This window comes from Lissotriton helveticus, chromosome 5_1 (genome assembly GCF_964261635.1).
Source record: "Lissotriton helveticus chromosome 5_1, aLisHel1.1, whole genome shotgun sequence".
Lineage (NCBI taxonomy): Eukaryota > Metazoa > Chordata > Amphibia > Caudata > Salamandridae > Lissotriton > Lissotriton helveticus.
The window spans coordinates 2,079,612,367-2,079,638,956 of NC_136065.1; the positions used below are offsets into that span (position 1 = coordinate 2,079,612,367).

General features: G+C 46.9%; 1 protein-coding gene across 7 annotated transcripts in view; it reads right to left on the bottom strand.

Annotated features, from left to right (window-relative positions):
* MSH5 (mutS homolog 5) overlaps positions 1-26,590 on the bottom strand; it is a 1,532,005-nt gene that overhangs the window by 527,745 nt on the left and 977,670 nt on the right. For all 7 annotated transcript variants that reach the window (XM_078646032.1, XM_078646030.1, XM_078646035.1 and 4 more), the window contains one exon: positions 21,313-21,385. In XM_078646032.1, coding sequence (XP_078502158.1) covers positions 21,313-21,385 — 73 coding nt within the window. The remainder of the gene's footprint in view (positions 1-21,312; positions 21,386-26,590) is intronic.

The window sequence follows — 26,590 nt, forward strand, 5'->3', positions numbered from 1 at the left end:
TGATCTTTCAAATGATATTCTTAGGATATGTGTGGTAAAACAACAGCAAGCTCAAATCCCAACCGCTGCTCACCAATGTGAGAAGTTGGCCTGATATGCAGTGCTCACTATTCTAGTGATCACTATGTATCAGTCCAAACAACCCTTATTGATGATTGGTTGTAAGTCAACCTTATAGACCAGCTATCCTAGTAGCATGGATACGAGCAGTCTAAGGCTAAGACTCTAGAGGGTGTGTTAAGCCAGCTGTTTTACCATCACATTACCCCTTGAACACCAAGTGAAAGGACATCACACAAGTTGTTATGAAAATAAACAGATATTTATTTATAACAAGACTACCCTGAACTCTTTATGAGTCAGGGAGCTAAGCACACAACAAAACTCTTACGAAAATACTTTAAGTCGCACAATTTACACAAATGCCCTAGGGGCACGAAAAACCATATACACAGTAAGTGGAATGCGAACTTGCTAGCAGGTAAGTAATACTTTTCTAGACTTAGGAATCGCTAGGCCTACAATTCTAAACACTGGGATTAGATGCAGGAGGCCTGTGGACGTCGTGTGCAGAGTGGGAACTCTCACGCGTAAGGCGGGAAAAAGTCTATGGAGGCTAGCAGTTGCAAAGTTACTGTTCTCGGGCGAACCCGACTAGGTGGATCAAAAACGGGAGTGGATCCGAACACTTAGGGTGTTGGACTATGCTGGAGCACCGGAGTACTCAGGTTACCTAGCCCAGGGGCTGCGGCTGCATAGGGTTGAAGTTGCGTCGGAAACCCACGTTGAAGATCCAGGAGCCTGAAGAAAGAGTTGCTGGCAGGCGGCCAGTGAAGAAAGTTCGGAGTGATCCAAGCCTGGATCAGGGAAGAAGAAACCTGTAAGCAGAGGGGACCAAGTTCTGAATCACTAGCCAGTGATTTGAGTGGGCACCAGGATGGCACCGGACGAAGTCACCTCAGCCAGGTGAGTGGGCGCTGCTGGGCTCTGCAGTCTCTCGGACCAGGAGGCGTTGTCGGCGACCAGGATGGAGGTGCGAGCTGTCCCACGAAGGTACTTGCTGTCGACGTCGCTGGACCCAGGATTGGGCAACAAGTCTTGGCAAATGCAAGGCCCACGCGGTGGACCTAAAATGGCGTCTTGAGTGGACCAGGAGGGTCCAGGGTGCTCCTCTTTTGGAGGGGAGCAAGGGCTAGTCTGGAGCAACCAGACCAGCAGTAGTTGTCATCGTGGAGCATCGTGAGGGGGCCACTAGCCAAGGGGCAAGCGACCTGGACAACGCGGTGAGCAGCAAAAAGCAGAAGGGCCCCACGCAGATCTCGTGGATGCAGGGGGGCTGAACTTCGGTGCTGGACCTGCTCAGGGTCGGGGCTTCTCTTACCCAAAAGCACTCAGTCGAGGGTCACTCGGGAGTCGTGCTGGACAAGCGTCGTGCAGTTCTGAAGATGGCTGGTCCCTCGAGGTCTCGTCACACCCACGGATCACAGCTGGGCTGATGATGCAGGTTGAGGTCAGAGGTGCCAGGGAAGCCGGTTCTCGTCGTGCTGGAGCAGTCTTGATCCGAAGGAGAGACTGGCAACAAACCGCGATGCTTGGTTGGTGCCTGCTGCTGCAGGGTGACTACTCCTTAGTCACAAGGGAGAAATCTTGAGAAGAGTCTTGAGTTCCTTCTTGAAGAAAGTAGTTTCAGGATTCAAAGATGATCTGATTTGGAAGGGGGCCAGTTCCTACCTTTATCCTGCAAAAAGGGGCTGGCACGCGACTAAGTCCTGCCCTATGGGTGGGACTAGGAGGGGGGGGTTACACCCCTCTCCTTTGGCGGGCTTTCCCCAGGCCAGGGGCTGGAGTGCCCCTGGAACTGGTTTCAGCCGGCCTATGCACAGTGAGCACCGGGGTGCCACTTGCAGTCACCTTCCTCTAAAGCCCTGCCTACCTAGGATACACAAAATCCTGTCTGGGACGGTGCTGGCACCGCCCCTGGCAGGAAACCCTTTGTCCTTGCCTCCTGGGCGGGGAGGACTCCCAGCAGCAGGAGGGCAGACTTGTGTCTCGGTGGCAGCATCCATTTTGTGGAGCTAAGGCTCTGTTTGACTTTAACCGGGGTTACAGGTTACATACATGTCGTGTCCCTCTAGAAGGGTGGAATGCTAACCCCGTCGCCAGAATTGGCGAGGGGTTAGTATTCCAATTCGTATGACACCTTACTCGACATGTTTTGATAAAGCGATACCAGAGTTGGCATATAACCGCGAGGATTATAATGCACTTAAGAGTATATGGTATGCGATATCATGGAAACGGCTAAGGGATGGATCCCGAAAGCCGCAGACAGGCTCAGCTCATGCCAGAGCACCATCTCACACGATTCCAAGCACTCTGCCTTCAGGATTGTCAAGGCCTGCCATAGGAGTGACTGATAGGAGATCTGTGTGTCCATTTAGGTTTAGATATAGGAATACTATATCTACAGCAGAGGGTGAGTACACCACTCTGCCCCAGCTGTCAAGCAGCCAGTTGTGTCTGATTTGGATGGCCAGCCAGGGGTGGCATAATACATGCTGCAGCCCCTGGTAGGCCCTGGTTACACCTATGCCCTGGGTACCTAAGGTACACTGTACAGGGACTGATAAGGTGACTCAGTATCCAATTAGATATGTACCTAGGGTACATGGAATCCATTTTACAGAGAGAGCAGTAGGCCTGGGGTCCTGAATAGCAGGGCCCCAGGTCAACTAAGTCAGAAAACCAGCAAAACACCAGGCAAAAAGTTGGGGGCAACCATAGTCAGGGATCTACCTTCCTACAGCATGAGCCTCAAAAGCATTCCATAATCAGCAGAAAACCTTTATTTTCATCAAAGAATTTGTAATAAAAGGCAATTAGCCTAAGAAGGCTGCATATAGAAAAACTATCCCTGTATAGAAAATCAGACTGACACCTCACCTTTAAATCATCAGAGAATCTGAACACTTTGCCTTTAAGGCCTCCAGGGGAACTCTGTGCCCATCATGCACCACAGGTGACAGTTAGGTAAGTTCTTTTGTACGGTACAGTAAACTTAGCAGGAATCTGCATCTATAAACACAATAGTACCATCATAAAGCTACTGCTCGCCCGGGGAGGCGGGAGGGTGCTTATGACTTTAATGAGTATACCCCTGGAAGAGAAGAAATGCGTTACTTACCTGTAACAGCAGTTATCCAGTATTGGTGTCTTTCATAGATTCACATGCCTGAATCATTCCCCGTCGTCGAGACGGGAGTCCCCGGTACATAGAAAAGTAATGTCCAAAAGACATACATAGAAAAAAGTAGGCCTAAGGGCCTTGCCCTAGTAGCCTATCTATGTCCTTTTGTAAAAAGGACCAAATTCCAGAAGGTAGCCAATCAGCTACCACCTCCCTCTAGAACCTTCCTGTCAGGAGCCTCAGTCTCTCAGATTTTCGTACGCACCAAGTTAGGTAGGCGTAATACATGCTAGAGAGAGAGAGGTGAGACCTTCCAGGGGAGGCGGGAGGGTTGCATGTGAATCTATGAAAGACACCAATACTGGATAACTGCTGTTACAGGTAAGTAACGCATTTCTTATCCAGTATTATGGGTGTCTTTCATAGATTCACATGCCTGAATCAGAGTAGCAAGCAATACATTATGCACATTTCTGATGGAACAGTATAAGCAGTCTGAGATAATAAATATCATGGAACAAGAAGTAAGTAAATAAATGTGCATACCAGTGAAGGATGGTGGGAAGGAGGAAGGCTCACCTCACTGGAAGGAATAGGTGGCGAAGCACAGCCTGGCCCACAGCTGTATCCTGCATCAGCTCCGTATCCAGGCAGTAATGCCTGGTGAAGGTATGCGGCGATTTCCAAGTCGCCGCCCTGCAAATGTCCAGTATCGGCACTCCAGCGAATGGCGCTGCTGATGTGGACACAGCTCTTGTAGAGTGAGCTCTCACCTAGGAAGGTAATGGCCATCCGGCCTTGTCGTGGCAAAAGGCAATTGCAGAAGATATCCATCGTGAGATACTTTGTTTGGAAAATGGGATGCCTTTTCTAGGTCTGCTCAAGGCGATGAAAAGCTGATTCGTTTTTCTGAAGTGCTTAGTGTTGTCTAGGTAAAACTTGAGACACCTTTTTAGATCCAGAGAGTGCAGGGAATTGGGAAAAATGAAAGGAGGACCAGAGGTTCCTTAAGGTGGAAGTCCGACTGGACCGTATGAATAAATCGAGGGTTAGTTCTTAAAATCACTCTATTTTTCTTGAACTGCATGAAAGGATTTTGCATGGAAAGAGCTTGTAGTTCGCTGACCCTCCTGGCTGAGGTCAGAGTAAGTAGAAGGGCTGTTTTCCAGGAGATGTATTGGATATCAGCCCCGTGGATGGGCTCATAGGGGTGCTTCATCAGCTGGTGGAGCACCATGTTGAGATGCCATGAAGGTGGAACCCTCTTTGGACGAGGAAAGGATCTGTAGAGCCATTAAGGAATTGTTGTATTAACCTGTGGGACCAGAGAGAGGGTCCTTTTGAAGGTCTTGTAAACCGTGAGATTGCTGCCAAGTGCGCTCTGATAGAATCATGCGCAAGACCTGATTGTGTCAGTTGTAAGAGGTATGGAAGCAACTGTTCTGGGGTAACTCGAAATGGATGGAGAACTTTGTCATTACACCAGATGAAAAAGCGTTCCCATTTGAAGGAATAGGTCTTATTTGTGCTATCTGCTCATGCATTTGCGAGAACATCCTTGCACTCCTGCGGAATGTCCAGTTGGTAGAACTCTCTGTACTGAGGAGCCATGCCGATAATCTGAATAAGATCAGGTTCGGATGAAGTACTTGGCCTTTGGACATCTTGAGAAGAGACGGATGCTGGCTTAGACGGATTGGGGGTTGGATTGAAAGGCGATGGAGGTCTGTGAACTAGTGCTGCCTCTGCCAGAACGGTGCAATCAGAATTAGGGTGCAGTGTTCCGTCTGCATTTTCCGCAGGACTCTTGGAATCAGGGGAAATGGTGGAAAGGCGTACGCAAAGATGCTTGCGCCATGTGATGGAAAATGCATTCCTTAGAGACCCTGACTAGGGATGCCAACCCGCGAAGTGCGGGCATTTAGCGTTCATTCTCAACGCAAATAGATCGATTTGCGGCACATCCCATCTGGAGAAGATGTGGTCGATAATTTGTTGTTCTAGCTCCTACTCATGTGATGATGTTTTCTGCATACTTCACACGTCAGCGAGCACATTGTCCTCGCCTGGAACATATTCCGCCCTTAGGGTTACATTGTGGAGTATGAGCCCATCCCAGATTGTTATGCGGCTCGAGAGAGAGTGTCAGCGAACGTGTCTCTCCCTGATTGTTGATGTAGTGCATAGTCGTGGTGTTGTCCGTCCGGACGAGCTTAAGGGAATATTAGATTCTTGGCAGGAAAACATGAAGGGCCAGGAAGACCACCCGCAATTCGAGCAGATTGATAGGTAGCTTCTGCACCCTAGGATCACCCGCTTTTCTGTAGCTCCTGTAGGAAAGCTCCCCAGCCTTCCAAGGAGTCGCCTGTTGTGGCAATATGCAGAGTAGCCGGAAGCAGGAATGACAAACCTTGAGACAGGTTTTGAGATGTCATCTACCATCGAAGGGTTCTGACCATCTGAGGAGTCACTTTTATGTGGCCTTCGGATGACCCTGTGTATTGGACTCACTGCTTTGAGAGCGCCTCCTGTAGATTACTCATTCGTAGACGACAGTGAGGAATCAGGAGGATAAGAGGCGGACTGGAAAGACTTTCCTCGAGGCTATTATAGCAGCTAGTGTAAGGAGCCTGTTCATCCTCTCTGGATGGGAAGGCTTTTGCCGACCTAGTGTCCAGGGTTGCACCTAGGAAACTGATGCACTGAGCAGGTTGTAGGACCGATTTTTCCTGATTGAGGGTGAGACCCAGGCAATTGAAAAGCTTTAAACAGGCGTTGGAAGACCTGGACGCATCTTTTAAGGATGAAGCCTTGACCAGCCCGTCATTTAGATACGGAAAGACTTGGTGATGACACTGTCTGAGACATGCCGGCACAGTGGCAGGACATTTTGTGAATATGCGCGGTGCAGACTTGAGCCCGAAGGGCAAAACGCAAAACTGCAAGTGTCTGTCCGCTACTGCAAATCTCAAGTACCTTATGTGAATCCTGTGATTTGGGATATTGAAGTAAGCGTCCTGTATGTCTACAGACGCCCTAAGATCCTGCTCCTACAGTAGTCGCAAGACCTCCTGGATCGTTACCATGCGAAATGACTGCTTTTGAAGAATATGTTGAGGGCCCTGAGGTCCAAGATTGGTCTTCACTTTTTGTCTTTTGTCTGGATCAGAAGAAGCGTCCGAGATAGAAGTACGCTCCCTATTGCTGTCATAGAAGCAGCCGTAGATTTTTGTCATTTCCGCTGTCCTTTACCTTGAAAGGACGACCTCCCAAAAGAGGATTGCTTGTTTTGCTGTTGATAGCGCTGGTATTGTGGCCTATTCTGGCCTGAAGAGCAGGAAGACTTGTATTGATAATTTCCTAGGAAGACTGGCCTCTTCCTCTATTTTTACTAAAGGACTGGTGCTTATATTGGAGTGCCGAAAACTCTCGCAGTGTCTGCTTCGTCAATTTATTGTGCCAAATAGTAATTGGCTATCATATGGCATGTCCAAAATCCTTGTTTGCACCTCAGGACTTAAAGAGGTTGCCTTTAGCCATCCTTGGAGCCGCAAGGCTGCTGCTTCAGCCAACTGGCGGAACCCTGTCATAGCGATATCCATCGCGCAGACTATAGTTTCTGACGCCGATGCTTCACCATCTAGCACAATCCTTTTTACTTCCTCTTTGGATGGAGTTGGCAATTCCGACAGGTATGGGGCTATGTGTGCCCACCATTGTCCATGATAGCTTCTTCCCCAATAAACGAGTTTTAAACTCATTAAAGCCATATTAATAAATGCCAGATCTTTAATTAGTTTTTACCGTTATTGCTGACATCTCGGAAAACTTGTTCCCAATGTTTCCACTCTTTTTGCGTATTAGCAGGAGGAAGCGACCAAGGGGTCGAAGGATTCCTGGCGTTATTCTGGGCCGTTTGTGTCGCTACGGAGTCCGGCGTAGGATGTCCTGTTAAGCACGCCGGTGCTGTATCTGGCGCCCAATATTTGTTATCCAAATGAGGCATCGCAAGTGATACAGAGGAGGGGTTCTGCATGACCCTTAGCCCTTCTGACTATAGGTAATTGATAAACGGTATTGACCTTAATGCCTTCTTGAGAGATTGTCTGAAGTCATGCAAGAAGCAGGCCTGTTCTTGAGAGGTCATTCAGAGCTTAAAACGTGGAGTAGTCCTCACTACCACATTATAAGTAAATCCAGAATTTGCGGATTTTCCCTTGTAGATTGGCGTCATAGATTATGCCGTCGTAGACGAGCCATCATAGAGGAGGCCGTCATAGACGACGCCATAGACGATCCGTCGTAGACAAGTCCGCCGACGTCGTCGTAGACTAGCCTTTGTAGGCGAGGCCGTCGTAGATGAGGTCGTCGTTGATGAGACCATAATAGAAGAGGCCGTCATAGACGAGGCCATCGTAGACGAGGTCATTCTATAGTAGGCCCTTGTTGACACCGTAGACAGGCCGTCATAGACGAGCAGTCATAAGCAAGGTCGTCGATGACTATGCCGTCGTAGGCGAGCCATCGAAGATGAGCCTTCATAGATGAGGCCATCGACTCGTCGATTCCGTAGACCAGCAGACATAGACGAGGCCGTCGTCAACGCTCTCCGTCGACGCTGTCGCCGTCGACGCTTTAGCTGCCGACGTTCTCGGGGGGGGTTTTTTCCCCGACGTCGACGCTCTCGGTGTCGACGCTCTCGTCGGCGCTCTCGTCGTCGTCGACGCTCTCGGCGTCGTCGACGTTCTCTTCGCCGTCGACGCTCTCGGCGTCGACGCTCTCGTCGATGCTCTCGCCGTCGACGCCTTCGACGTCGATGCTCTCGTCGGCGCTCTCGTCGTCGTCGACGTTCTCTTCGTCGTCGACGTTCTCTTCGACGTCGACACTCTCGTTGATGCTCTCGGCGTCTACGCTCTCGTCGATGCTTTCGGCGTCGTCGACGCTCTCGGCGTCGACGTTCTCTTCGTCGTCGACGCTCTCGTCGATGCTCTCAGCGTCGTCGACGTTCTCTTTAACGTCGACACTCTCGTCGATGCTCTCGGCGTCGTCGACGCTCTCGTCGTCGTCGACGTTCTCTTCGTCGTCGACCGCTCTCGGCGTCGACGCTCTCGGCGTCGTCGACGCTCTCGGCATCGTCGACGCTCTCTTTGTAGAGAAAGAGGCTGTAATAGGCAATCATTATGGAGTTTTCCGTCGATGATCCTGTTGACGATGTTGGCTTTGTAGTCTTTACTTCAGGAGGTAAAGAAGACGCCCTTTCTGAAGGGTCCCATGATCAGAGGAGGTGATTTTGACGGCTAAGAAGTCGTCTTTTTTATACGATTTTTCTCCAAAAAGCAAGTCCTTTACTCTCCTTTTCCACAGAGTGAGGAGATTTTGAAGGACTGCGCTCATAAGACCCTTGAGTGGTCTTTTTGAGGGCCTTCTCAGGACGTCCCCCTGAGGAGTCAGTCTGAGGAGATTCTCTTCTCTTTTGAGGTCTCCCAGACGTTGAGGGCAACGCCTCATCACTGTAGCTGGAGAAAATAACAAACCTCCTTTTTGGTCTTAACCATATTAAAAGTCGTCCTTCACGACCCCTCAGAAAACTTACTTGAGGAAGAGCGCAGTCTTTGGCCTGCGGTCGGTGTAAGAAACAGAGCAGAGCAACGTCTTGGAACAAGAAGCACAGGCTCTAAAATAAAATTCTTTATCTTTAGGGAATGTATTTGAAGATAATCCATAATAGAAAAGCAAAGTTATTTAATGAAGTGAAAATAAACACAGAATCTGAGCAGAGCTCAGGGGAGACTCCCTTAGCACAACGTGCGGTAGAAAATCTGAGAGACTGAGGCTCCTGACAGGAAGGTTCTAGAGGGAGGTGGTAGCTGATTGGCTACCTTCTGGAATTTGGTCCTTTTTACAAAAGGACATAGATAGGCTACTAAGGCAAGGCCCTTAGGCCTACTTTTCTCTATGTATGTCTATAGGACATTAATTTTCTATGTACCGGGGACTCCCGTCTCGACGACGGGGAATGATTCAGGCATGTGAATCTATGAAAGACACCCATAACACTGGATAACTAAGATTACAGGTAAGTAACTAATCCTTCTCTTCCAGGGGATACTCATTAATAGTCATAAGCACTGAATAGAGTAGCAAGCTCATACCCACAAAACGCGGGCGAACAGATAAAATAACAACAACAACAACTGAAAACACACAGTTCTCAGGTAGCATTAGTAAATACATTTCTAAGAGATGCTTGCCCAACCTGAGCATCTGCCTGTGTGTCTGAGTCAAGGCAATAATGGCGAGTAAAAGTATGCACTGAACGCCAAGTAGCTGCCTTACTCATTTCTGCCATAGAAACATTTCTGAGGAGAGCTATGGTAGAAGCTTTTCCTCTTGTAGAATGTGCTTTTGGTCTTCCTGACAAAGACCTATTTGACAACTGATAAGTTAGAAGAATACATGAAACAATCCATCTAGCAATGGACCTCTTAGATGCTGCGGAGCCTGTATTAACAGGACCATAGTTAATGAGAAACGGTCTGAATATCTCAAAGTCTTTGTTCTATCTAAATAAAACTTAAGGACTCTCTTCAAATCTAAGGAATGAAGAGCCCTTTCAGCAGGACTAGTAGGATCTGGAAAAAAGGTAGGCAAGGTTATGACTTGATTAATATGAAAATCTGACACTACCTTGGGCAGAAAAGTAGGATGCGTCCTGAGTACCACTCTATTGGAATAGAACACAGTAAACGGTTCTTTGCAACACAGAGCTTTAATCTCGCTCACTCTACGAGCCGAAGTAATAGCCACCAGGAATGATACTTTCCAAGTTTAGTGTTGCAAGGAAGATTTATGTATCGGTTCAAAAGGAGCACCCATTAACTTAGTTAACACCACATTAAGCTCCCACGGTGGAGAAGGAGACCTGACTGGCGGATACACCTTTCTCAAACCTTCCAGAAAATCCTTTACTACAGGCATTCTAAAAAAAGGAGACTTGAGTAAGTGATTTTCTGTAGGCTGTGATCGCAGAAAGATGGACTTTAATAGAATTAAATCGAAGACCAGATCTTGCTAAATGTAAGAGGTAGGGCAAAATCACCTGTTCCTGACCATGGATAGGATCAAACCCATTACTTTCACACCACAGGTAAAATCGTTTCCACTTAAATCCATAGGATTTCCTAGTAGAAGGCCGTTTCGCCTCCTTAAGGATGTGCATACAGTCAGGATTCAACTGCAAGTGTCCATACTGGATGACTTCAGGAGCCATGCTGCCAGTGTTCAGATTCTCTGATGCCTTAAAGGTGAGGTGTCAGTTTGATTTTCTATACAGGGATAGTTTTTCTGAATGCAGCCTTCTTAGGCTAATTGCCTTTTATTACAAATTCTTTGATGAAAATAAAGGTTTTCTGCTGATTATGGAATTTTTTTGAGGCTCATGCCTTTTTATTGCATTATTTATATGATTTATTTTCATACTGTAGAAAATATGTAATTATGACTTTATTAGCCTATGGGTTATGTTGGGCTGCATTTTTTATTGGTTATACATATATATGTGTATAATTTGTCTAGTACTATGTACTACTATTATATGTATTTTACACATATATATATATATTATATGTTCCGGGTTCCCGCTCATGGGCGGAGATTATTCAGTGCTATGACTATTAATGAGTATCCCCTGGAAGAGAAATAGCTGAATCATGCTGTCGGGGCAGTGTGTCTTGTGTCCCGGCCGTGGCCCGTGCATTGCTGGTTGTGTAACGGAATGTGCCTCTGAGCTGTCAGTTGGCATTCTGTGTCTCATCTCAGGGCAGCCCCTCTCAGGGGCTCCTCTCAGAGCAGACCCTCTCATGCTCTTCTCTTAGGGCCGCCCCTCTCAGCGGCCATTGTCCGGGGAGTCCCGGGAGTCCCAGGCACTTACACTGCTCTGTCTGTGACGGGGTTGCAGGGACAGGCAGGGTCTTTGCTGGTATATTTAGAACAAGCATTTGCAATGCAATAGGTCTCGCATTTGCAAGAGTTTAAGCTATTGACATTGTAAATGACAATGCTTTTTATTCATCTATTTTAATAGTTAATACATAAATAAAAAGCATTGTCATTTACAATGCCAATAGCTCAAACTCTTGTAAATGCAGGACCTATTTCACTTCAAAGAAGCAGCTGCCATTGTCCCGGGCTGCTTGGAAAGTGACAGAGTGCATGGCCTGCTGTATATTGCAGGAAAGCATGTGTGCCTGCAGGACCAGAAACTCATTCAAGAAAATAGTGCTTACAGGCTAAAAAGACTTAAAAAATAGCTGAAAATTCTGAACTGGCGCAAAGTGCTAGTGCTTCTGTATGAGATGAGATGAGCAGTAGTTGGAGAATTTGGCAAATATGTTTTAATGAGCAAAATACCTGAGTGTAATCTTAGGTATAAAGTGCGACGTGCATCGGGACTATTGTCATTCAGCTGTTGCTCCATGCCCAGGGTGTGCCTTTTGTACAGGTAGTTACAAGTTAATATAGACGAGCATGCTAAGCCAGCACAGGCTTTGAGTTTAGTGTGCAAGAATACTTATTTGGCCATGACAGCGGTGGTAATGTGAGAAGGCACGGATGAGTTACTCGCCTTTGGGTGCATTTCAGCACTAGCACTTTATTCTACATGCACCTCGGGCATCACATTTTGAGTTACTTTATTTTGGCATCTCTGCATGCCTGCAACTTCTCGAGCGTTCTAAAGCCATGGGAGGCTTGACAGTGTAACACAAAACACACACAAAGCAAACAATTACAGTGAGCTTTCGTTAAAAAAAAAACGGGAAAGAAAACCGTCTATTCTGCCATTGCCTGACACCCCAGCTTAAAACCACGTGTTTCAGGAAGAGTAGTGAGCCGAACAACTATGCAAGAGCGCCAAGATTCTACAGAACAGCGTTATCAGCACTTTCTAGACATCACTTTGTTGTGTGCAGCAGATTGCAACTGTACACATGCGCACGTCTAAGGAATATTGGCCGCAGCCCACCTACTTTGCTTGCGTGCTGCAGAATTTTAACTGGGGCCTCCTTGATAAGAACACTTTTACTTCCTATTCCCACAGTCAGACCCACTCTACACGTGGAGGGTCCTGAACTCCTGCGTAATCGAGCATGTATGGGTTAGGGGCATGGGTAGGTGTACCACTCATGCTATACTCCCTGTGTACGAGACTAGGTAGAACTTCTGCCCGTGCTGCAGAGAATTGGGCATAAAAGACAGTCGAGAAAACTTTGCCTGGGCACCACTGTTGTATATGTAGAGAAATGTTTAATTACGTCATGCCACGCAGTTGCTACTGTGTGTCAGGGAATACAAAATGTTCTAGCTATCGCGACAAGAATTTTATATTCTATTAAGGACACAGAGGCGAGGATTATGCTTTCTCATTTCTTTACTGCAAAACATAGCAGCCAATGAAAGTAAAACTACAATAGTAAAAAACAACAATACCCATGAGGCTTTGAACCACGCCTCCAATATCACGGCCAATAATTGCATTATCAGGTATACAAAGTAGAGAGACACTAATCTGGCCTCCTCTTTCTTTGCGTGAAGACAGTCCAATAAGAACAAATAAAGTCTTAAACTCTCAACGGAGAGATGAACAGTTCCTGTAAGAATTCTCAACGGAGAATAATCCACATCAAATAAAGACGTCCGCTTCTGACAAGAAGGCACGTTGGCTCCATCTGGAGTATCCAATCAACTCTTGCTAGAATAATTTCCTAAAACAGAAAACAAGGTTGAGAAAGGGAACACACAACTTAATTTCTCATCGGGTGGGTAAAACGTTGTTAAAACCATATACAACATCAAACAACATACAGTTGCATAACTGTCCCATCGGGTGGGATAATCCTCGCCTCCGTGTCCTTAATAGAATCTAAAATTCTTGTTGCGATAGCTAGAAAATTTTGTATTCTATGGCAGGACCGGAGGCTTCTGATTATGCTGGTTCAAAGCTCATCAATCACAGCATCAGAAACATGAGGAATAGGTTTATAATAAAACACTTTAAACATTGAATCAGAAGACAAGTCAGCTGGTTTGAGGATGTCTTCCAGACAGGATCATAACAAGTAGGCTTTAGAGGTCATAGCTCCTCTGGCAGAATGAGCACCATAAAAAAGAAATGTCAATGCCTGCCTCCGACATCACCCATCGAACCCACCTAGCTAAGGTAGCAGCAGCGACTGGTTTGAATGGCTTCTGGACAGAAATTAATAATTGACCCAAAGGATAAGATCTGTGAGCAATAGTACGCTCTTCATAACACTTCAAACACTGTAATACACATAATTTGTTATTATGAGGAAAAGCAGGATACTCCACTGAACGAGACATGGCCTTAGTCCGTCTTGTGATTATAAAAGAGACACCCTGTGGAGAAAACATCCTACCAGCCAGGTCTAAGGCTCTAACATCAGAAACTCTTCGACATGATATAAGGCATAGCAGCATAGTAAGCTTGGCAGAAAGCTGTTTCAAGGACAGATCATCATTATCTGGCGAGGATTCCAAAAGGGAGGGAACTTTAGAAACATTCCATAAAGTGGAATACCTGGGCCGATGGGGATTAGCCACTCGAACACCCTTACGTAACTTACAAACCAGGGGGTGCATCCCCACAGGCTTACCATCAACCTGATCATGCCCAGCAGAAATAGCAGATCTAAAATTATTAACCGACCTGTCAGCAAGGCCTGATTCTTCACATTCCGACAAGAAATTTAAAATCTCAGTTATAACTGATCCCACGGGATCCACCTGTTTTTGAAGGCACCAACCCACCCATCTCTTCCAGAATATCGTTTTCGGGTGGAAGAAGGAGCCCACGGCTGTTTCATAAAGCTGGCAGCCACCTGTGAAAGTCCTGAATTGCTCTCATGTCGCCTGAGAGCGTCCACACCATCAGAGTTAACTGATTTTGCAGGACCAGCGGGTGGCCCGAGCCCACTGGGCCCTGGAGGAGAGTCGGGAACACAGGAAGCCGGAACGGTAGATCCACAGATAACTCCAACAGTGTGGGAAACCACGACTGAGTCGACCAAAATGGTGTCACCAACACTAGTGAAGCCCTCTGACGACGGACAAAGGCCGCCACTCTCGGGATCAGGGCAAATGGAGGAAAAGTATAATTCCACTGTTGCCCCCAATGGTGCAGGAACACATCCGTTCCCATCGCCATCGGATCCGGTCTCCAACTGAAGAACTGGGGAAGCTGGGCATTGAGGCGAGAGGCAAACAGGTCTATCTGGCATGGGCCTCGCATATCCATGATCTGAGCAAACAGCGAGGGGTGAAGCCTCCAATCGCTGTAGTCCCTAAGGAACCGGGAGTTCCAGTCCGCAACCTGATTGAACTTCCCTGGGACATATTCCGCAACCACAGAGATCTTGCGATCCAGGCAGAAATGCCCAAACTCTTTCAGAATGTAGACTAGCATGCGGGACTTCGTCCCCCTAGGCGATTGATGTATCTCACCGCTGAGAGATTGTCCATTCGGAGCAGGATGCAACAATTGCTCTTCATGGGTGAGATCGATCTGATGGCAAAGGACCCTGCCAACAACTCTAGGCAGTTTATGTGTCATTTTAGTTCTTCTGCTGACCATCGTCCTCCTGTGGTAAATTCTCCACAGCGAGCGCCCCAACCCCACTGGCTGGCATCGGACTCGACAACCACGTCCGGGGCGGCTCTGAAAATTGCTCGCCCATTCCAGGCTGTCATGTGCTCCAGCCACCACTGAAGCTCTTCTTGAGCTTCCGGGGATAGGGGAATGAGATGGTCGTAGTGAAACCTCTTTTGGATATAAAAGATTTTGAGTCTCTGAAGGGCCCTGTAGTGCAAGGGTCCCGGAAAAATGGCTTGGATCGAGGATGCAAGAAGACCCACAATTCTCGCTAGAACTCTCAAGGAAATCATTTCTTTGGACAACGTGGACCTGATCTCTCTCTTTATGGACCTGATCTTGCTCGCTGGCAGGAGGAGCTGTGCAGAAACTGAGTCGATCAGGAATCCCAGAAATTCCATTTGTTGACTCGGTATCATCACTGATTTCTTGGCGTTGATGACAAATCCTAGATTCTGTAACAGGGACATCGTCCACTCCAGATGAGCGAGGAGGAGATCCCGATCCTGTGTCAGAATTAGCATGTCGTCTAAATACACAATACCACGCATCTCCTGGAGGCGGGATATCACTGGTTTGAGGAGCTTGGTGAACACCCAAGGAGCTGAGGAGAGGCCAAAGGGGAGCGTCCGATACCGGTACCATTGCCCTTTCCATTGAAATTGCAAGAACTTCTGATGTAAGGGGCAAATCGGGACAGTAAAGTATGCATCCTTCAAGTCCAGCCGGACCATCCAGTCTTTTTCTAGTAGGAGATCTCGCAAGAGATAGATACCCTCCATCTTGAAATGACGATACACAACATAGGGGTTGAAATCCCTTAAGTTCAATACTAGGCGCTGGCCGCCACCTTTCTTCTGAACCAAAAAGACGTTGCTGCAAAATCCTTCGGAGATGAAGGCTCCCACGGCAATAGCCTGTTTGTCCAAAAGCTCTTCCAGTTCTGAGTCTATAAAACTCTGTTCGAGATGGAAAAAAAGGAGAGGGCGAGGGGGAAACACCTGTCGGGACACTCCATCAGTTCTATCTGGTACCCTTGCACGGTCTGAAGGACCCAAACATCTGAGGTGAGACTCATCCAATTTACCCCAAAGTGCAACAATCTGCCCCTAGGGGAATGACAGGACACACATGACTTACCGGAGGATTGATTGTCGAAATTCTTGTAACCTCGGTTGACACCCCGATTGAAACGGCCTCTGTAGCCGCGCGATCTGGACGGGTAAGAATCCAGCCTGCTCGGGTTCTTGGGTGGCGTGGTTCAAAGCCTCATGGGTATTGTTGTTTTTTACTATTGTAGTTTTACTTTCATTGGCTGCTGTGTTTTGCAGTAAAGAAATGAGAAAGCATAATCAGAAGCCTACGGTCCTGCCATAGAATTTTTTTGGTATATTGCATACTTTATTCCACTGGTTTACCAATCCAATCGCATCACCTCATTTACAGCAAAGAATAACTACCCAATACACATGCGTTTCATGGCGGCCAGCCACCACCTCCATAGTGTGAAGCCATGTCAGAACTGGTGTACTTCATTCTACTTTCGGGTCGGGCGCAGCGCCATCGCTCAAAGCTAATTCAAGAGCAGAACATACCTGGAATCCAAGCAGACCAGCACTCCCAACAGGAAACCTGCCCACTGACCACAGCCACAATATCCAAATATGCCGTTTGTCGACCGAACAAATTAACACGGAGAGGCGAGGCAAGCAGAGTCTTGAGGCAGACGCCTTCTCCGGCCCAAGTCTCCGGCATGTAATCATACACAAGCATTGGCGCGCAGCTCACTCAGATTTTTTATTTTCACGCTGCAGTTCAACTTTTCCAAAATCACACGGTGCAGAAGCAGAGACGCCGTGATTAAGGTCGGATTGTGAAGAAGGTAACGGAAGGGGAATTGAGGGGAGGGAGAAAGCTGTGGCACGGCGAGGAGGGATGCTGAGAGGTGGTGACCCAACAAATTATCACGGAGAGGCGAGGCAAGCGGAGTCTTGAGGCAGGCGCCTGCTCCGGCCCCGAGTCTCCGGCATGTAATCACACACAAGCATTGGCGCGCACCTCACTAGATCAAAGCGGCCGTGAATGCAAGCCGAGGTGACAATAAGGGCCGCGAGACGCTGGAGTTGAAGCCAATATAGGGATCACTTTAAGTCTCGCTGAGACAGCTGCGCTGCAAAACACGAGACCTAAAAAGGGGACGCCTACTGACAACAATAAGTCTTGCTAGCTGTAGAAAAAAATTACTTTGGGTAAAGAGATTTGCTAGATACAAGAGCTTTTAACTTAACAAAACATCACAGGCCTAATTCTGAACAAGGTTGCTTAGGGAGCCATAGACTCGGTGCACTTTCTGTTTTTGATTAATATAAATTGTATTTAATTTTTTATATATATATGAAATCACTGATTTCTCTTTTTTGTTTCTATTCATATTTTGTTGTACTACTTTTAGTGCACATTTTCATTTACAACCTCCTGTGCTCACTACATATATACAAATACATAAATACAATATAGGACAACACTATATATTCATATGCAAGACATTTTCTTAAAAAGAAAAAGATAGTTCCTAAATTGACAGAACACTTTTATCACTGGCGATCGGATAACATGCTATCCGACCGACCGATGAAATAAAATGTATATTTTTATATGAAAAACAGAAAGTGCACCAAGTGAATATGTCTATGGCTCTCTAAGCAACCTTGTTCAGAATTAGGCCTGTGATGTTGTGTTAAGTTAAAAGCTCTTGTATCTAGCAAATCTCTTTACCCAAAGGGTCTTTGCTGGTCACACACGCCGTTCGGTATATGCATGAGGGCGGAAACTTCAAATGATCAATAGGAAATTACATCAGATGATTTCACTGCTACTGATATGGAGAAACTATTTTGTGGGGTTCTGCGAGAATGGAAAAACACAGGAGCTGGGCATCTGTTAGTTTCTTTTGCTAATAACACGTATTCGTTATTTGAGGGGCTCAGATGAAAGTACATTCATGGGCACAATTCAGACGACAGAAAATAACTTTTGTAAATGACAGTGAGAGACCCAGACACATGCTGGAGGAATCTCAGATTTGCAGTTGGTTTCCAAGTATGCCTTTCTCTTTAATCATGACTGTAGCGCCATTCCCTCTTTTTCATTTCTTTCTTTTTCTCCCCCTCTTTCTCGTTGTATTCTCTAGGTATTTCCATGTCTCACTCTTGTTTTCTCTCTTACGTCGTTATTTCTCATTAGATGTTTCCCTTGCTGCTTTTCACTCTGTCTCGTTCGCGCTCTTTTTCTCTCTCTGGTGGTTCTGTTTACTATTCGCCTATTTAAGTCTTGCTCCCCCCCTCTCTTTCTCGCTTATTTCTGTCTCTTTTCCAGTCTTGCTGTTCTCTCTCTCTTGCCGTTCTCTCTTTCTCTCTTGCTCTCCTCTCTTTCAGTCTCACTATTTTCCCTCTTTCATTCTCACTCTTCTCTCTCTCTTTTATTCTCGCGTTTCTCTCTTTCATTATTGCTCTTCTCTCTCTCTCTCTCTCTTGCTCGTTTTTCTCTCTCTTTCAGTCTCGCTCTCCTGGCGCTCACTTGATCTCTTTCACACACAGAGAAGCGCCTTCACCAGCCCATGCCTTTGACTGGCGCATGAGGGGAGGGCCGTGCCCCAGCAGGTTGTAACCAGCAGCGACTCCACCGAGGGGCACCGCCTCTTTAGTAGCTCATATCGTCCACGGCCGATTATTAGATTAATTATCTTGCAACAATGCAGTTTGTGTTTACTCTCATAAATATTGCATAGTTATCGACATTGCCGCGCAGACCTTATTATGTTGCGTTTTATTCCTGAATTTAGGGAGGGGGCTGCATATGCGCAATATGTAGCTATCATTGGGTCCAAATGCCTCGCTCATAATTTGTTTGTGGAAACGATTAGTGCCCACCACATTCCAGGTCACTGAAGTCACTGTTTCCAGTCCAAGGCTTTTCTTTCACCTGCAGAGAACTGCTCTCCTGTATGTTGGTCTAATTAAGCCAATTAAGCCAAAAGAATCACCTTCCGCCTCCTCACCCACGCACACAAAGCCCTACACGACCGAGGCCCGAGTTACCTCAACAGCCGAGTCAACTTCTACGCTCCCAAACGCCACCTCCGATCAGCCAACCACGCCCTCGCCGCCGTCCCCCGCATCCGAAGAGCGACTACAGGAGGAAGGTCCTTCTCCTACCTGGCCGCCAAGACCTGGAACTCCCTCCCTCCCGACCTGCGCCTGACCCAAGACCACCTCTCCTTCAGGAAGAAGCTGAAGACCTGGCTGTTCGAGCAGTAGCGGCACCCCCCCCCCCCCCCCCCAGCGCCTTGAGACCCTACGGGTATGTAGCGCGCTCTACAAGTGTCACTGATTGAATGGGCACTAACGGAGACTGCAACCAGTCTGTCCCAATGAATGCTTTGGAGCACAACCTCAGCATTGAGACATGCACACCCTCAGCGCCGTGTTTACAATAATATCAACATCTCCTTATCTGGTGTCTCTCCGCCCTTCCGGCTCTACCCTTTTCTAGTTCCCCTATTAGATTTTATTATTACACCTCTTTTTTCACACTGTTGATGCATTTAATCAAGCACCACCCTTAACAACCACAACTACATCTTGGGACACTCTAAAAGCAGGGGCGCAGCTACCATTGCTGTAGAAGGTGCAATGGCACCAGGGTTCAGAGCCCTGACGGCCTCACTGGACACAGATAATTGTTGTATCTTACTACCCCATCAGCAGTCAAAAGGACCATTGTCCTTGCTTGCGTCAGTGCCAATGGCATCCATGATACGCTATTGCCTCCACGGAGGTTGGGTAAATTCTTCATGTGCCGTTGGAGTGGCCGTAGCAGAGGTGGTACACTGCACCTTTAAGAAACATCTCTTCTCTTTCCCCTTCTTTTGAAGAAGCAGCCATCCCAACAGAACTTCGGACGCTTCTTCAAGTCTCCCTTATTCTTGGAGGAAAATGAACACTACATCTCATTGGCAGAGAATGTCTCCTGGGAGTAAGCCGTATTAACTATTTTTTTATTTTTTGTGTTTTGGATGTAGTCAGTGCATAGTTTGTAACAAACAAAAATGCCCAAGGGGAGTGGCCAGAGTTTTTTTTTAGGAACCTGCTACCTGTACTGCTGAATGTGGGAATTGTTGAACGCCAAGGCTGCCTAGTTTTCGTACCACCTTATAACTCACCACCCTCACTGCATGTCTCTTCTCTCACTCTTGCTAGTTCATTTTCATCCCTGCTTTTTCCCTCTGTCACTGTCGTGCTAGTTTTCTTTTTTTCTTTCTGCCTTTTTTTCACTGGGCTAGATTCTGATTATGGAAAATATTGCAAGTCCCCAAAATGACTGCGAGTGAGCCCCACCTACAACTACTGGCTCAAATTAGGCACTGTTGCAGACTTGCACGTGAGCCTTGCTTTCAAGAGGTGAGGTGGTCCTTGACTATGGTAACTGATTTGTAGGGATGTCCCTTGGGGTATGATGAGTTTAGACACAAGAAGAACCACAATGTGACCTAGTCCTATTTTTTTAGGTCGAGCATTCGAGACCTCTTGTATATACTTTTTGTATATATTTATATGTGTATGTACTTTATGAGTAGAGGTCAGTAAAATACCAGAATTGCTTTCTGCTTGTTCAACTGCCTCTATTTAACTTTCTTGATAAAAAATGACCAGCAGAGGTCAGTAAAATACCAGAATCACTTTAGCATTTTCTAGATTCCAGTCCATAGAAATTGTCTTCCACGAGCACCTAGACAATATTATTGTTTTCAAATCTTGTATTTTCAGTGATATGGCCACCGAAGGTCCTAATTTTTATATTAAAAACAGAGCTTTGGACTATACCATTTTCCGCTGAAAGGCAACATTTCTCTCCATGTGTTCCCATACCTGGCGTGTCACCAGTCTGGTGCTTACTTCCCACCATGTTAAAGAACAGTAGATGTGTCAGCACCCAGGCTAATGTGCTGCATAGTTAAATACATAGAAGGTCCCAAAAGCGAGACCGATTGCATTGCAAATGCTTGTTTTCTAATGGGAACCCTATACAGCTTGCAAGCTTAATGCTAACAGTCATAGCAAATTCATAAACAAGGCAATGGACATCAACCATAAACTTCAGCACACTCTTCCGTTTTAGTATTGGGACCAGCACACAGAACCATCCATGCACCTCAAACCCTACCCACAACTTCATCTACAATCGCTATTTGGATACACATACACATACACAACTCTGCCACCGGATTTCAATCATTGTGAGCAACACCAACAGCTCTTTGAGACTCCCAGACACCTTTAGCAAAGCATGCAAACCGAACAGCTCTGCTAACACAAAGTGTAATTTCCCACTTGTATTGCTCTAGTATCACGTTTGGCTTTATCCCAGACTTTACCATATTCTTATGTTGACCTCTTACTTTCGTCAATTGCTGGATCAATGCCGGGCTTGACAGTAAAACGGTTCTCAGACAGCGACTCCTCAAAATCCACCTGTTGAGGAGAGAGTAGGATTTAATGTATTGTATTTCAGATGTAGTGCCTCATTTACATATTGCTTGCAATGCTAAGTTTGGCAGATATTGGCTGATGTACCATCATGTGTGAATTAGGGCAACTGGAATTTCCTGGCTGCCGTCACCCTAATGGTGAGAAAACTGTGCTGCAGATCCAGACAATTCATACTACCATGAACTGTGGTGGCACTGGGCAGAAAAGGTCTACTAAATGTCTCCCATGGACTAGGAGAAAATCCCCAGGACACCAGGGTCTTTTGTTTTTTGTGACTTAAGACCCCTGCCTTGGGCATCTCTAAAAAAACGAAAGTGCTGTCATTCCAGCCATACTACTATAGGATTGAGGGTCTGTGTCACAATACCCTTTTCCCTCAAGCCACTACCACCATGGAGGCGATTGCTGATTTGGGAGTGAAAATGATAAAAGTCTATTTGCAATGCCTCTATGGCAGGGGTCTTCAATCTGTGGGGCACGACCCCCAGGGGGGACCATGAAGCCCTGGGAAGGGGGTTGCGCATTCCCCAGCCTCACTTGTGCCTGGTTACCAAAACGTTTGTTTTCGTTTTGGAAAAGACAGCCCCCCTGGGACGACTAATTTCGCTCCTAACCCCTTCACTGCGGCGGCTATTCCGCCGCAGTGCTAAGGGGGCGGGGCGGCCGCGCGGCTGCCGCATGCTGGTGACGGAACCGATCCGTCACCAGCGTCGGTTGAGCTATGCTGGTGACGGAGCGGTTCCGTCATGTCCCGCCCCGCTCAATAGAACGCTCAGCGCAGGCGCGGAATTCGCACCGCGCATGAGCCCCGCCCCCTTAGCACTGCGGCGGAATAGCCGCCGCAGTGAAGGGGTTAGGAGCGAAATTAGTCTGAAAATACCCAATCCTCCAGTTATGAAGGATGAGGCAGGAGAGAAATGTAACCAATTAGCGGCTTTTTTTAATAATAAAATTCAAAATATTTTAATCACTTTACCACATAGTGATTTACCATCTGATCCGGTGTGTTTGAACATTCTTAGTCCCCCCCCTCTTTTTGATTCTTTTTCCCCGATGTCTAGGGAGGAATTTCAAAAAATCCTGATCTCATTGAAAAGTGGCTCCCCTAGTGACCCAGCGCCCATGCATGTCTTGAGACTAGTTTCAGCTACTATCACACCAGTAGCTACAGATCTAATTAATGCCTCATTTGCTCAGGGAATAGTTCCCCCCAAAAAACGGCGGGTATTTGCTTCGGTTTACTCTGATCTGCCAGGAAGATCCTCCCTTTATTACCACCTCACTCTAGGAAGCTGCTGGTCCAAGGTCTAATTCTGTCCAGGTTGGATTTTAGCAATGCCCTCTTTTTAGCCACCCCGGAAGCTACCATCAATATCCTCCAACGTGCCCAGAACTCGGCAGCCAGGCTGCTTACCGGCACGTCCCCATGATCTTCAGCCAAGCCCTCTCTCAGAGCCCTTCATTGGCTGCCTATACAGGAGAGAATCAAATTCAAGTCCCACTGCATCGTTCATAAGGCATTACAGGGGAAGGGGCCCCCTATCTTAGGAAGTCTTATTTACCCTTACAAGGCTACTAGGACTCTTCGTTCCGCTCACGGTAATCTAGCCAAAATTCAGAGAGTCAAGAAGGCTCGAATAGGGGGACGTCGATTCTCAGTTAATGCGGCTACTTTGTGTCAGACTCCGTACTGAACCAAGTTATCCTAGGTTTCGAAAGCTTCTGAAGACGTTCCTGTTCCCCCAGGACTCCTAAGTGGCGGTTTCCCTACACAGCTGTTCCTTGTTCTATAGCGCTGGGACGCTCCCGGGCAGCCATGCGCTTTATAAATCTAATTTCATTTCATTCATTCATTTCATTTCATGCACTGCATTTCATAAATATGGTGAAGGGTCTTGGTATCAAAACGTTTGAAGACCTCTGCTCTATGGTGACTGGACCTCGAAGTTATAGATCACTCTTTTAGTTTTCACACAGTTTAAACTTTTTTGGAGACAGGTTTGGGAGGGCATCAATTTTACCTCACACTGTAAGAGAACATGAAGTTATTTTTCAGTATAAATGGCTCTCTGGTTAGGACTGCCATACTATAGAAAGTTCCATAAAATTACTCTCGCTCTTAGTGGAGGATCTCAGTAAACCTTTCATAGATACTGAAACATTAATTTCCTCATCATCATTATAGGGACCAAAAAAACTACCACCCAAATGTTGTAAAAATGTTATAAATGCAACTGCAAAATGTGCAGTGTGCAATTTCCAAATCTATTTAGGTACAAGAGCTTTCAATATCAAACGGGCAAGCTTGGGGTGTGGGAGGGTTCTTGTCTCACTCTGAAGAAAAAGAATGCAGTTACCTTTAATCCTAGTTCTCATCATGGGTATTTTCTCTGAAGACTCGGGGCCCATTCACATAGGAGAATTTACACCTGGGTAAACCTACAGGTGTACATTTACTCTTACACTTTGCAGTAGATGAACAAGTTTCCTTAACGTATGTAATGCTTTTTCTGGTGAATACAGTATCTGCCTGCGGATTCCTCACCTTTTGAATTACCCCTTGTGCAGCATTCCACATAAACTTTTCTCCATAGCTCTCCCACGTCGACGAGGACGTCACAATGGAACAGCCCACACATGACTACGCCTGACGTCATCGGACCCAAAAGAAGACCTCGCTGGCGTGCTGACATCAGTTCCACCCATTTTTTCTATGCCCTCGAGGCAAATGGGTGAACTAACAACAATTTCACAAGTTTACACAGTATACAAAACCAAACAAAAAGCTGGAAATTCTAAAATGTAGACATTTCCTAGTGACAAGCATCACATTATTCCTATATTTCAACAATATTAAAATACATAAGTTACATGCTAATCATTTTTCATTATAAGCAGGCAGGCATTGGGGAGACGGGTGGGTCAGTGAGGAATCCACAGGCAGATACTGTATCCACCAGAAAAAGCGACACAGAAGGTAAGTAAGAAAACAAGTTACTTACCTGTAACTTTAGTTCCCCAGTATTGGTAACTTTCATAGATTCCCATGCTTTTTTATCATTCCCGGTCGTCGGAATGGGAGTCTCGGTAACAAAAATAACATAGCAGTAGGCACAAAAGAGAAAGAAAAAAGGCCTAGGCTTCATTCCCTTTTGTAGCCCATCACTCTCTTTGTGTAAAAGAGACCAAACTTAGGCATCAGCCAATCAGAAGATCCTCACCCCTTAGAACTCTCCTGAAGGAACCTCAGAGCCTCACGTTTTCGTAGCCGTTGTGTGTAGTGTAGGAGAGTGGGGTCTGCTTCCTATGGTCACCTCAACTTTTTGCTTTGCTTTACTGGTTTTCGACTTAGATGTGGTTGTGGGCCTGCTAATCAGACCCACAGCCCAGATGCACTCTCTCTAAATTTACACCATGTACTCTAGGTACATACACAATTGGGAAATGGTTCACCTTGTCAGCCCCTGTAGAAGTGTACCCTAGGTACTCAGGGTATAGGTGTAACCAAGGCCTACCAGGGGCTGCAGCATGTATTATGCCACCCCTGGCTGGCCACTCAAACTGACACAACTGGCTGATCACTCAGCTGGGGCAAGGTCGTGTAATCACCACTTGCTTAGGTATAGTATTCCTATATCTACCCTTATATATAGACACACAGTAACCTATAAGTCACTCCTATGGCAGGCCTTAACAATCCTGAAGGCAGAGTGCTTGGTTATGTGTGAGATGGTGCTCTAGCATGAGCTGAGCCTGTCTGAAGCTTGCGGAACCACTTCCTTATAGCTGTTCTATGATAGTGCCATACCATATACTCTTAAGTGTATTATGAACCTTGCGGTTAAATGCTAACTTTGGTTTGGCTTTATCTAAACATGTCGTGTAAGGTGTCATACGTTTTGGAATACTACCCCCTCACCAATTCTGGCGACGGGGGTAGCATTCCACCCTTCTAGAGGGAAAAGACATGTTGTTGCTGACTATCCTGGTTAAAGTTAACCAGAGCCCCAGCGTCACAAAAAGGACGCTGCTGCCACAGACACAAGTCTGACCTCCTGCTGCTAGGAGTCCTTCCAGTCACGGAGGTTTGGACAATAGGTTTCCTGCCTGGAGAGGTGCGAGCACCACCCCAGACAGGACTTTCTGTATTGGGACAGGGAGGGCTGAATAGAATGAGACACTGCCTGGGGCACACTAGGTGCTCCATGCATACCCCAGTTCAAACCGGTTGCTGGGGCACTCCAGCCCCAGCTCTGGCGCGAAACTGGACGAAGGAAAGGGAGTGTAACTACCCCCATTCCTGGTCACACTCATAGGAGGGACCTAGAAAGTAATCCAGCCCCTTTTAGTTGTATAAAGGTAGGAGCTGAGTCCCAGGACTTTAGATTTGATCCTGAACTGAAACTTGAAACGAAACTCTGGACCTTCCACTTTCTGCTGAAGCTGAAGACTGAAGAATCTCCCTTGTGGCCAAGGAGTGACCACCCTGGGCAACCAGGCACCATCCAGCAAATCAACGGCTTGCTTTGTCGACGCTCCCGCCGGGACCCGAGCACAGAGCCTGACAATACCCAGACTTCCAGACCTCTCGTGGGACCAGACATCTTGAAAAGTCTACGACTTTCTAACTGTGCAGCTCCTGAGGTATCCTCGCAGCTGTGCACTGAGGATTGAGAAGCCCCGAATCCGAGCTCCACCTGCACCGAAGATCAGCCCTCCACACTCCACGAGTTATGGTGGGGCCCTTCTGCTTGTGTTCTGATCGACGCGTTGTCCGGTTGCTGGCCCGCTGGCTGGTAGCCTCTGTGACGACAATCCTTTTGAACCAACTTGCTGGTCTGGTTGCTCCAGACTGGCCCTTGCCTCCCTGCAAAGGTGAGGCACCTCAGACCTTGCTGGTCTGCATCAGAAGCCTTCTTTGAATCCTGCGTGGGTTGCCTTTGCCAAGGCTTGTTGACTCCAATCCGGCAGTCGACCCCTCCATCTGCGAGTACCTTCTTGGGACAGCTCCTCTCCAGTATCTGGTCATCCTCGACGCCTCCTGGTCCGCGTGGCTGAAGAGACAAGCTTCATGACAGCACCTGATTGCTTCTCGACATCGTCTGGTTCCTTCCTGGTTCCACCCGGTCACTGGCTAGTGACCCAGACTCTGTCCCCTCTGCTTTCAGGTCTCCTTCATCCTCGATC